Source organism: Triticum urartu, chromosome 3A (assembly GCF_056163025.1).
Source record: "Triticum urartu cultivar PI428250 chromosome 3A, HENAU_Tu73, whole genome shotgun sequence".
Lineage (NCBI taxonomy): Eukaryota > Viridiplantae > Streptophyta > Magnoliopsida > Poales > Poaceae > Triticum > Triticum urartu.
The window spans coordinates 662,243,468-662,254,666 of record NC_141875.1 but is presented as its reverse complement, the minus strand read 5'-3'; the positions used below and the strand labels follow the sequence as shown (position 1 = coordinate 662,254,666).

At 45.7% G+C, this 11,199-nt stretch overlaps 1 protein-coding gene across 4 annotated transcripts; it reads left to right on the top strand.

The window, feature by feature from the left end:
- The first annotated feature begins 2,720 nt into the window (after nt 1–2,720).
- Nucleotides 2,721–6,825, top strand: LOC125531243 (uncharacterized). 4 transcript variants are annotated; one of them, XM_087513871.1, is made up of 3 exons: nt 2,721–2,934; nt 3,014–5,137; nt 6,531–6,825. In XM_087513871.1, exons 2-3 carry the CDS (start codon nt 3,015–3,017, stop codon nt 6,586–6,588), a joined length of 2,181 nt encoding a protein of 726 aa, XP_087369997.1. In that variant the 5' UTR covers nt 2,721–2,934; nt 3,014; the 3' UTR covers nt 6,589–6,825. The 4 variants fall into 4 exon arrangements, with proteins under 4 accessions (XP_087369997.1, XP_087369998.1, XP_087370000.1 ...); XM_087513872.1 differs by having other exon boundaries at nt 2,722–2,934; nt 6,518–6,542; XM_087513874.1 differs by lacking the exon at nt 6,531–6,825 and having other exon boundaries at nt 2,722–2,934; nt 3,014–3,426; nt 3,598–5,407.
- The last annotated feature ends 4,374 nt before the right edge of the window (nt 6,826–11,199 follow it).

Below are 11,199 nucleotides of genomic sequence, written 5' to 3'. Positions count from 1 at the left end.
TCTTAACCCCTAATCCTCATTCCCTTTTAGGAGAGGAAATGTCCTTCGTCCAAGCTCTGAGAGGAAAGAAATTTGGTATTAGGCTCCTTTCTAATGACCGTCCACCAAAAGTTCCTGGTGATGGCTATGAGTTTTGCGATGAGTTTCTTAGGGAAAATAATGTTGGACTTATAGTAGGCCAGAATAGAAGCAAAATAAAATTGATAAGAGTAAACCTTGTTGTACGAGAGAGCTTGTTAACCTTATGTAGGATTGAAAGTATGTCTGGGGGGGGGGTGATTAGAGTACTTGACCAATTAAAAACCTAGACTTTTCCTAATTTTAGTTGTGGGCAGATTTTAGTAATTCTAGAAAGTCAAGCATCACCCTACACATGCAATTCTGGCAAGTGGTGGCTCTTGTGTGCAGGTTCGCAAGGAGGGATTTCTTTGGTTGCTCGGGGAGAAAGCCTTGCTATGGCTCTGTCCGGAGCAGACAACGGCGACGCTTGTGGGCGTCGCACACCTTCTTGGAGGCGTTGTCGTCGGGGTTCCTACGCCCTCCCCTCTTGCACTCCGGGGGAAACCCTTGTTCCATTCATGGAGTGGACGATGGCGGCGCTTTGATGTCGTTGACCTTCTTGGAGGCATCGTTTTGGAGTGGTCTGGGCTTGAGAGCCACTGGCTCGGGTGGTGCGGCCTCGGGTCCGGTGTGGAAGTCGGAGCAACGGGCTCCGGATCTTGTTGTCATGGAGGGGTGCCGGCACTGGTCACGTGGGTGGCTGTGTCGTTGGCCAGCCTGGTGCGCAGCCTTGGGGGTTGGTATGTATGTTGGAGCGGCGACTTTAGATATGCTTGTTGGGTGTCCGCTCCGATTGCTCGGGTGACGAAGCTGACGCCTTGGGGTCGGCATGGATGCCGGAGCGGCGGCTTCGGTTTTGGTTGTAGGGTGTCAGCTTCGGGTTGCTTGGGTGGCGGAGCCGGCGGCTCGCCTGTTGCGCTGCCTGGGGGTCAGCGTGTGTTGATGGTGCCCCGTTGCGGGTGTGTTGTATCGGTTTTCGTCTGGTTTTCTGTTAATTAACCAGGCAACTCTCTTCTACCTTTTTAAATGAATCGGCCCCTAAGGGACCGCGTTTCAAAAGAAAAACTTTGCGTAAGCTTTACTTGTATTGTATCCTTTGCTTGCTTGCTTGCTTGTGTTGTTGTTGTTGCTAGCATCATATAGGTTGCTCACCTAGATCCATATATAGACAACCTATTTGTTGCTTAGGCCCCGCTTGGAACGTCGTTTTACAGCCGTATACACCTGTAAAATACTCCCCCGTAACAAAAAATCGGGCCCCTTTCAATTAGCCGTTTGGTTCGTCGTTTCAGACCGTAATTTTTACACGTGTTTTCCATATTACAACCATAATGGGACAATATCTGATATAGACCAGCGCCCATCGTTTTTCCCCACCTCGTTCTCGCTCGAGACCTAGAACGAGACTGCGCCGCTGGGAGGCGCTGGCGCCAGCCTCCCTGAGTGGGTGAAGCGTTGGTGTTCGCGACGACGACGTGGTGAGACGCTGCCGATATTGACCCCGACGGGGGTTAGGCGCGACGACGGCAGCGACTCGCTCCTTACCGCGACGGCGACCCTGACCGGCAGTCCCGACCGCGATGGTGAATCGCTTCGCCTCCTCTAAGCGGCCTCCTCTGGTCGACCAATGTATCCTCCCTCCTCCTCTGCTCCCCCTCCCCATCCCTTCCCCGGTCAGGCGGCGGTGGCGGGGTGCTCCTCCTTGGTGACGTGGTCGTCTTGCTTGGTGATGATGAGTGTATTACAACCCGGCAGCCAAGCAGTGATTACAACCGAAAAAGAAATACAACCGGATTTTGCTGGAGCCTGGTAAGATACACGTGTAAACATTTATAGCCGGAAAAGAAACCCAACATTCCAATCGCATCCTTAACCTAATTTGTTAAGAAAAACTAAAAATTAATAGTTACCTATTCACCCCTTCTAGTCAACCACATTGATCCTTTCACTCATGACATCATCATCCCCTCTTCATCCTACAAGTTCATATACTTCAACATCTCCTACAGATAAACTTGCACCCCTGTCCTTTGGCCGTGACAAACCCGAAGCCTCAACCACCATATTGGGTTTCAGAACTAACAGCACTATCCCCCGCATAAGGGCATGTACAATGGTTCTATCTTAGCAATGCCATGTAGGATAAATGATTAGGTGGAGAAGAAAGAAATCATAAGAAAAAGCTTGTCTTTTCTTATTTAAGAGAAGGCAAGAGATGATCTCTTAGCACAATATGTCTCACCACGTTTTTAAGAATAGCTAAGAGATGATCCATTGTAGATTTATTTTTTTATCATATCTAAATTACATGCAAAACTTAAGATAAAACTGTCTTATCAACCATTGTACATGCCTAAAGCCTCATGTTTTCCTTCACACCCGCGTAGCAGGCGACCATCTGGTAAGAAAACCACTTGGGAAAAACTCTCGTCGGTGCTAAGATCGCCGACAGAGGATGGAAACCCTAACTACAGGGTAAAAAAAATCTCGTCCCGTGCGTGAGTTTTTCTTATTTTTTTGTGCGCGCGTGCTTTGCATCTTCGAGCGACTGCCTCGGCCGGGCCATTCGTGTTTCTGCCTATTCGGCCCAGAGTCTGTCTGTACAAACAAGCATTCCGAACTGCCAGCCCATTCGCTTCTCCCTCTGTGGCGGCCTGGCCCACGAGGGGAGAGGTGGGGTCGCCGCCACACCGTAGGCCATAGAGTGAAGTTGTAGAGCTCGAGCGGGATCACCGCCACTGGGGAAGTCGCTGCGCTCGCCGTAGCAGCGCCGAAGAGTCAAACACCAAATCTCGGCGGAAATCGCCGCCGCACTAGGGTTCAGGGATCCCTCGATTCGAATTCGTCCCCCGTCCCGGCCGGTCGGCGCGGCAGGTGAGCTTCCCACCCCTGTATCGCATGGGGATCGAATGCGGGGATGTAATTCGGTTCTGACGAGGATTTCTGGCTGCAGGATGGAGGATGGGGACGGCGAGGCGGCGCGGGAGGCAATCGCGGCGAGGATGCGGGGCGGGGACTACACCGGCGCCAGGACGCTGCTGCTGGAGACGCTGCAGACCAACCCCGGCCTCGACGGCGCCGTCGAGATGCTCGCCGTGCTCGAGGTCCTCTGCGCCGCCCCCGCCGGCCGCCCGCCGCACTGGTACCGGGCCCTCCAGGTCCTGCCCGGGGACGGCGCCGCCGCAATCGAGGCGCGGCACAGGGCCCTCCTCGCCCAGCTGGAGCCCGTCCGGGACGCCCTCCCCGGCGCCGACCTGGCGCTCCGCCTCGTCGACGAAGCCTACAAGGTGCTGTCCGACCCGGCCAAGAGGGCCAGCTTTGACTCGAGCAACACGGCGGGGGGTTCGGTCAAGCAGATGGCAGTAGGTGCGTTCAGCAGTGCTCACGCTGACTTGCGGCGTGACTCCATTTCGCTGACCGAACGGATGCATGTCGATGGGTCAGCAACTCCTCTCGGCACAAATCCTGACCTGCATAGAGTAAAAAGCGTGGACACGAAGAATGTTCGGCAGATTGACCGACCATTTCTGGATGCAGGAAATTGTTCAAACTTGGCTAGTTCTTCCAAAACCAAGAGGACCGACCATTGCTTTCCAGGTGATGATGGCGAGTTCTGGTTGCATGAGGAAAACCATGCAGACAAGAAGCTGAAGAGTGTATGGGAGAAGGACGTGTATTCTGTGTCCTCGTCGGAGGAAGATCCCGACGGCTGCTTTGCTGATCTCTCAGATGCCATGCAAGATGACCCCTGCTCTAGTCAACAGTATGACTATCATAACTTTGAGGAGGACAGGTTGATGCAGCAATTTGCTACTGGCCAGATCTGGGCAGGGTATGACTGGGAGAAGTTTCCTCGCAGATATGCACGGATAAATGAAGTTTTGACAGATAAGATGCAGTTATATGTATCATGGTTCAAACCATGCCCGCAATCTCATGAAGAGAAGAACTGGTTAAGTGCAAGCTTGCCGTTCGTCTGTGGAACCTTCATTGCGGAAGAACGGCAAATATCGCTATCTTCTATAAGTATGTTCTCCCACGAAATATCTCGTGATACTCTAAATCAGCAACTTGAAGTATTTCCCCGGCTAGGAGAAGTATGGGCCATCTACAGTGATTGGGACATTGGGTGGTGCAATAATCCTGAAATGCGGAAGAAGAGTGCCTTTTCTGTTGTAGAAATTCTTACCAGTTATTCAGAAGAATCAGGCTGTACAGTTGCGCCCTTGGTAAAGGTAGGTGGATTTAGAAGCGTTTTCCAGAGGTACATGAGGAGTGGGAGGGAGCAGGTATTACAAGTCTGCAGTGACAATCTGCTCATGTTTTCTCACAGGATCCCTTTGTTTAGGTTTACTCATGAGGCTGGAACTGTCCTGGAGCTTGAACATTCTATTGTACCAGAAAATCTGCGGCATCAAAATACATTGGCAAGTGTGACTCCTCTGTCCCCACTTTCAGGTTTGGATAGTGATACAAATGGCTTTCATGAAGCTGCTATGGCGCAATTCTCCAGTGCTTCAACTAGCAATTTGGGTTCAGGTATTTCCCAGCAAGGAGTGATGAACTACAATAACAAGTTGTCACCTGAAGATTTTATGGAGGGGCAGATCTGGGCTGTGTACGATGCTCGGGATCGGATGCCTAGGTCTTATGTCAGAATAATCCATGTGGTTTCAGATGCTACAATTTTTGTGTTGAAGTTGGAACCACATCCAATGCTTAACGAAGAAATACGGTGGGTCGAAGATGGCTTACCGGTTGCTTGTGGGGTATTTCGAGCTGGTACTGGAACTACTTACAAGGACATATCAGCTTTCTCTCATCCTGTACAGTGTGACTGGAGCTCAAAGAAGTCTTTCTATCGAATCTTCCCGAAGAAAGGGGAAATATGGGCAATGTACAAAAATTGGAAGATTACCTTAAATAGCACTGATATTGACAAATGTGAACCTCGCATGGTTGAGATCCTCTCAGATTACACTGATGAGAATGGAGTTAATGTGTGCAGCTTGACTCGCGTAAAAGGCTGTTTATCATTTTTCCAGAGAGCATTACTGGAAGGTTTCCATTTGACAAGGTGGATTTCGAAGTCTGAAATGCTCAGCTTTTCCCATCGAGTTCCTGCTTTTGTTGTCATTGAAATCAGAGAGCGTGATATACCACAAGGGTCATGGCACCTGGAACCAAGTGCCCTACCTCTTAGGAGCATACATTGACAGTCCAAACATAGCAGCTGAAGTTTACCCAACCCTTTTCTTTTGGTTCATTTTGAATAGATTTATTGCCTCTGTCTATGCTCTTGTCTATTGTCTTGATTGTTTTATCCGTCAAGGGAGTTGTTTGTTCACCTTTTCCTTCATGGTACCATCCTTTTGCAATGGTTATATCTTATGTCCTCTATTTTACCAATAGCAGACCAGCACTGGCACATTAAAACATGGAAGTAAGATTCCGTAGCATTAATTAAAATATGCAACACCAAACATTCTTTGATAAACCGAAACTTTGACTGACTACCCTAGCAACAATTGAAGTGTTGTCTTAGTATAGCTGTTGCCACCAAATTTCTTGAACCGAATTGGAATTCTTGCTATGTTTGTAAGCTACTCAGCTTCTGTATCTGCACACTGCAGCATTATTTTGCTCATGCCATCAACTGTATGTTGCCGTGTTCACTATTACTGTTTTCTAGTAGATGGTACTAGCAGGTTCCCAGTTGGGGATATCTTCGCTCTGACCCTGCTATTCTTCTGGTTGCTTCTTCTTGATAATTCTGTGGATGGGGAATCCTGTTTATGTGTGTGAGATCTGCTGATGTCGGGTTGGTGCCTAAGAAAGCAAGGTTGCAGTCACCAACCAATAAAGGGGCCTGGTAATGTTCTCTATGTACTAGTATGAGCCTGTGAGGGCGTCCAGAATATTGTTGTCAATAGTTCTATTATGATAAGATTTTAATGATACGGTTCTTATGTCCACACATTGATAGTTCGAAACATAGTAGCAGAAGTTTACCCAGTTGTAATGTAAACCTTTGTTGTTGGTTCATTTTTGACTGATCTGTGCCTGTATTTACGTTCTTATCTTGATTGTTTATCTGTCAAGGGAGTTGTTTGTTCACCCTTTCCTTTGTTATACCATCTGTTTGCTATGGGTCTATCTTCTCCCCTCTGTTTTACCAACCTCAGAGGACTGACAGAGTAAAACATGGAACTCGGTTTTTTTATAACGAACACAGAACATGCAACAGGAAACATTCTTTGATATACTGTAACTTAGACTACCCTGAAATCAATTAAGATGGAATCTTACTATAGCTGTTGTGCCAAAATTCTTGAACTAGAGTTGAACTTTTGTTATGTTTTAAGCTACATAGCTTCTGTAAAACTTTGGCCTTGTCCTATAAAACTAGAGTTGAACATTTGTTATGTTTACATTTCCACTACTAATATTCATCTAGATGCTACTAACAGGTTCCTGGTTGGGTATCTTCTCCCGGACCCTGCTGTTCTTCTGGTCGCTTCTTGTTGAGAGCTCTTTGGACGGGGAATCCCATCGATTACACTGCTAATTAATTTTTTACCGCGATGGAACATAAAAGGTAGATGAATGGTTGGAAGCTGATGTGATGTTTGTGAGATCTGCTGATGTTGCGTGGGTGCCTAAGATAAGTTACAATCACAAACCAATAAAGAGGCCTGGGAATGTTTCCTGTATTAGGTCGTCCAGAATGCCTTTACCAATGCTTCTATCATGATTATAATATGGCAAGTCTCTGTATCAAAAAATGAGATTTGCAAAACCACAGGCAAGTGAACGACGTCTTGTGATGCACTGATGGCACCCTTACCCAATTGCTTAAGCAGTTTAAACATCGGCATATAGGATTTGCTTTGTTCGATTATTGTAATAGTACTAATCAAATACAGCTGACCAAATACAATTGATCTTTTGGATGGGCCAAATTTTGCTTTCGTGCTGCTACCATTTGCATCAATTGTAAGCTTTTTTGGTACGTCTTCTCTTTAAGCAATTTATGTCCATGCTTATAGCACTACGGAAATATTTAACATTCAAGTACACCCATTGGCTTCTAACTGAAACGCTTACCCTTAAATACTGTAATTTTATCGAATTCCAGGTTGCTTGTTTTCTTTTGCTCAATTTCAGCCTTGTACTTTGGTCCATTCAAAGGAAAAGATGGGCTAGAATAAGTACTGTATTTTGTGGTCCTTTTGTGCATGGTACGCCATCAAATTATATACTACGGTGATCTAGTGATCTAAATATCCTTTTGTCAACAAGACTTTATTGCGTTCACTGCACTGTTTGCTACTAGATGCTACTAGCCGGTTTCGAGTTGGGGATATCTCTGCTCTGGTTTGCTGTTCTTGTGGTTGCAGTCCTAAGTATTTTTTACTGCAGCGGAACGTTAACGTAAATGAATGGATGGACAACGATGTCTATGTGTGTGAGATCTGCTGATGTCTGAGTCGGTGCCTAAGAAAGCAAAGTTACAATCACCAACCAATAAAGGGGTCTGGTAATGGTCTCTATGTATGCGGGCGTCCAGAATATTGTTGTCAATAGTTCTATTATGTTTTGAATAATATGATTCTTAGAGTCATGCATGGACAGTTGGAAACACAGCAGCAGAAGCTTAGCCAATTCTAATGAATCAACCCTTTCCTGCTGGTTCATTTTTAACTGATCGATTGCCTCTGTTTTTCTTAACTCAATATTTTATCTGTCAAGGGGGTTGTTTGTTCACCTTTTCCTTCATTGTACCATCCTTTTGCTATGGGTCTATCTTCTCCCCACTGTTTTACCAACGGCAGACAAGGACTGATGCGGTAAAACATGGAGCTCAGTTTTTTTATAACAAACACAAAATATGCAACATGAAACATTCTTTGATATACTGTAACTTGGACTACTCTGGAAACAACAAATGGAACAGCATCTTAACTAGAGTTTATTTTTTGTTATATTTTAAGCTACACAGCCTCTGTAAAACTTTGCTTTGTTGTGCCATTTAATTGTCCTTTTCCATTTTTACTGCTACTTATAGATGCTGCTAACAGGTTCCTAGTTGGGGATATCTTTTCTCTGATAGTTTGTTCACCTTTTCCTTCATTGTGCCATCATTTTTTTTCGAGAAAACGCAAGAAGAGCTTGCATTTCATTGCTTTGGAAAGAAAGGAAGTTCTGGTTACAATCCTCCTAGGAGGGAATTACAGTGCCTGGAGGCATATCAGTGCACATCCCAGGTTTGCGGCAAGATGGCGCGAAGCCCTAGGGCGCTGGCTCTGGCCCAGAGGGCGGCCTCGTCTTTGATCTTCGTGAGCAGGTCGGTCGTCGAGGGCCGGCCTCTGTTGAAGACGCAGTTGTTGCGGTGCTTCCATATCATCCATGGGACGAGGAGGGTCGCGGAGGCGAGGCCCTTGCGCATGGGCATTGGGGTGTCCTGTCACGCCGTGCGTCACCAGTCATTGAGGGAGGTCTCGCTGTCGGGCGGGGCGCAGGGGAGTCTGAGCCAGTGCAGTACCTCATGCCAGATCTGCCTGGCGAAAGGGCAGGCAAGGGTGAGGTGGTGCATGGTCTTGGGGGCCTGGTCGCAGAGGAGGCATCGCGCGGGGTGCTGCAGGCCGCGGCGGGCGAGGCGGTCGGCTGTCCAACATTGGTCCAGGCGGGCGAGCCAGTGGAAGAATCGGACGCGCGGGGTGCCCAGTTCTTCCAGGTGAGCTTCCATGCGCCGCAGCCCATGGAACCATTGAAGGTGGCGAGGTAGGCCGATTTGGCGGAGTAGACGCCGCTGGCGCTCCACCTCCAGGAGAGGCGGTCTGGCTCGGCGGAGAGGGTCGTGGCACTCATTGTGCCATCATTTTGCAATGGTTGTATCTTCTTTCCTCTATTTTACCAATAGCAGACCAGCACTGACACATTAGATCATGGAAGTAAGATTCCTTAGCATAAATAAACATATGCAACACCAAACATTTTTTGATAAACCGAAACTAACACTACCCTATAGCAACAATTGAAGTTTGTCTTACTGTAGCTGTTGACATCAAATTTCTTGAACCGAATTGGAATTCTTGTTATGTCACCGCAGCATTATATTGCCCTTGTCATGCCATCAACTGTATGTTGCCGTGTTCATTATTACTGTTTGCTAGTAGATGCTACTAGCAGGTTCCCAGTTGGGGATATCTTCGCTCTGACCCTGCTATTCTTCTGGTTGCTTCTTGATAATTCTGTGGATGGGGAATCCTGTTTATGTGTGTGAGATCTGCTGATGTCAGGTTGTGCCTAAGAAAGCAAGGTTGCAGTTACCAACCAATAAAGGGGCCTGGTAATGTTCTCTATGTATGAGCCTATGAGGGCGTCAAGAATATTGTTGTCAATAGTTCTATTATGATAAGATTTTAATGAAGGTTCTTAGGTTACACATTGATAGTTCGAAACATAGCAGCAGATGTTTACCTTCTTGTTGGTTCATTTTTAACTGATCTGTGCCTCTATTTACCTTCTTATCTTGATTGTTTATCTGTCAAGTGAGTTGTTTGTTCACCCTTTCCTTCGTTGTACCATCTTTTTGCTATGGGTTTATCTTCTCCCCTCTGTTTTACCAACCGCAGACAAGGACTGACTAAGTAAAACATGGAACTTGGTTTGTTTTACAATGAATACAAAACATGCAACAGGAAACATTCTTTGATATTCTGTAGCTTGGATTACCCTGAAATCGATTAAGATGGCTTCTTACTATGCTGTTGTACCAAAATTCTTGAACTAGGGCTGAACTTTTGGTATGTTTTAAGGTACATAGCTTCTGTAAAACTTTGGCATTGTCCTGTAAACCTAGAGTTGAACTTTGTTATGTTTACATTTCCACTTCTAATATTCGTCAGTAGATGCTACCAACAGGTTCCTAGTTAGGTATATCTTCTCTCCGACCCTGCTGTTCTTCTGGTTGCTTGTTGAGAGTTTTTTGGATGGGGAATCCCACCGAGTACACTGCTAATTAATCTTTTACCACGATGAAACCTAAATGTAGATGAATGGTTGGAAGCTGATGTGATGTTTGTGAGATCTGCTGATGTTGCGTTGGTCCCTAAGATAAGTTACAATCACAAATCAATAAAGGGACCTTGGATTCTCCATGTATTAGGTCATCCAGAACACCTTTACCAATGCTTCTTTCCTGATTATAATATGGCAAGCCTCCGTACCAAGAAGTGATATTAGCAAAACTACAGACAAGTGAATGACGTCTTTTGATGCCACCCTTACCCAATTGCTTAAGCAGTTTAAACATCGGCATATAGGATTTACTTTGTTTGATTGTCGTAATAGCACCAACCAAATACAGCTGATCTTTTGGATGGGCCAAATATTGCTTTCTTGTTGCTGCCATTTGCATTACTTGCAAGTCTTTTTATGATATTTGATGAATGTCTTTTCTTTAAGCTATTTCTGTTCATGCTTATAGCATTACGATGATATTTACCATTCAAGTACACCCATTGGCTTCTAGCTGAACGGTTAACCTGAAACACTTCTATTTTTTTTCGAATTCCAGGTTGCTTGTTTTCTTTTGCTCAGTTTCAGCCTTGTACTTTGGTCCATTCAAAGGAAAAGATAGGCTAGAATAAGTGCTGTATTTTTTGGTCCATTTGTGTAAGGAATGCCATCAAATTAGACACTATGGTGATCTACTGATCTAAATATCCTTTTGTCAACAAGACTTTATCGCGCTCACTGCACTGTTTGCTACTAGATGCTACTAGCAGGTTTCTAGTTTGGGATATCTTCCCTCTGATGCTGCTGTTCTTGTTGTTACAGTCCTAATTATTTTTTTACTGTGGTGGAACGATAACGTAAATGAATGGATGGAAAATGATGTTAATGTGTGTGAGATCTGCTGATGTCTGCGTCAATGCCTAAGAAAGCAAAGTTGCAATCACCAACGAATAAAGGGGCCTGGTAATGTTCTCTATGTAGGCAGGCGTCCAGAATATTTTTTTACCAATATTTCTATTATGTTTTGAATAATATGGTTCTTAGGGCCATGCATGGACAGTTTGAAACACAGCAGCAGAATTTTGTCCAGTTGTAATGAATCAACCCTTTCCTCTT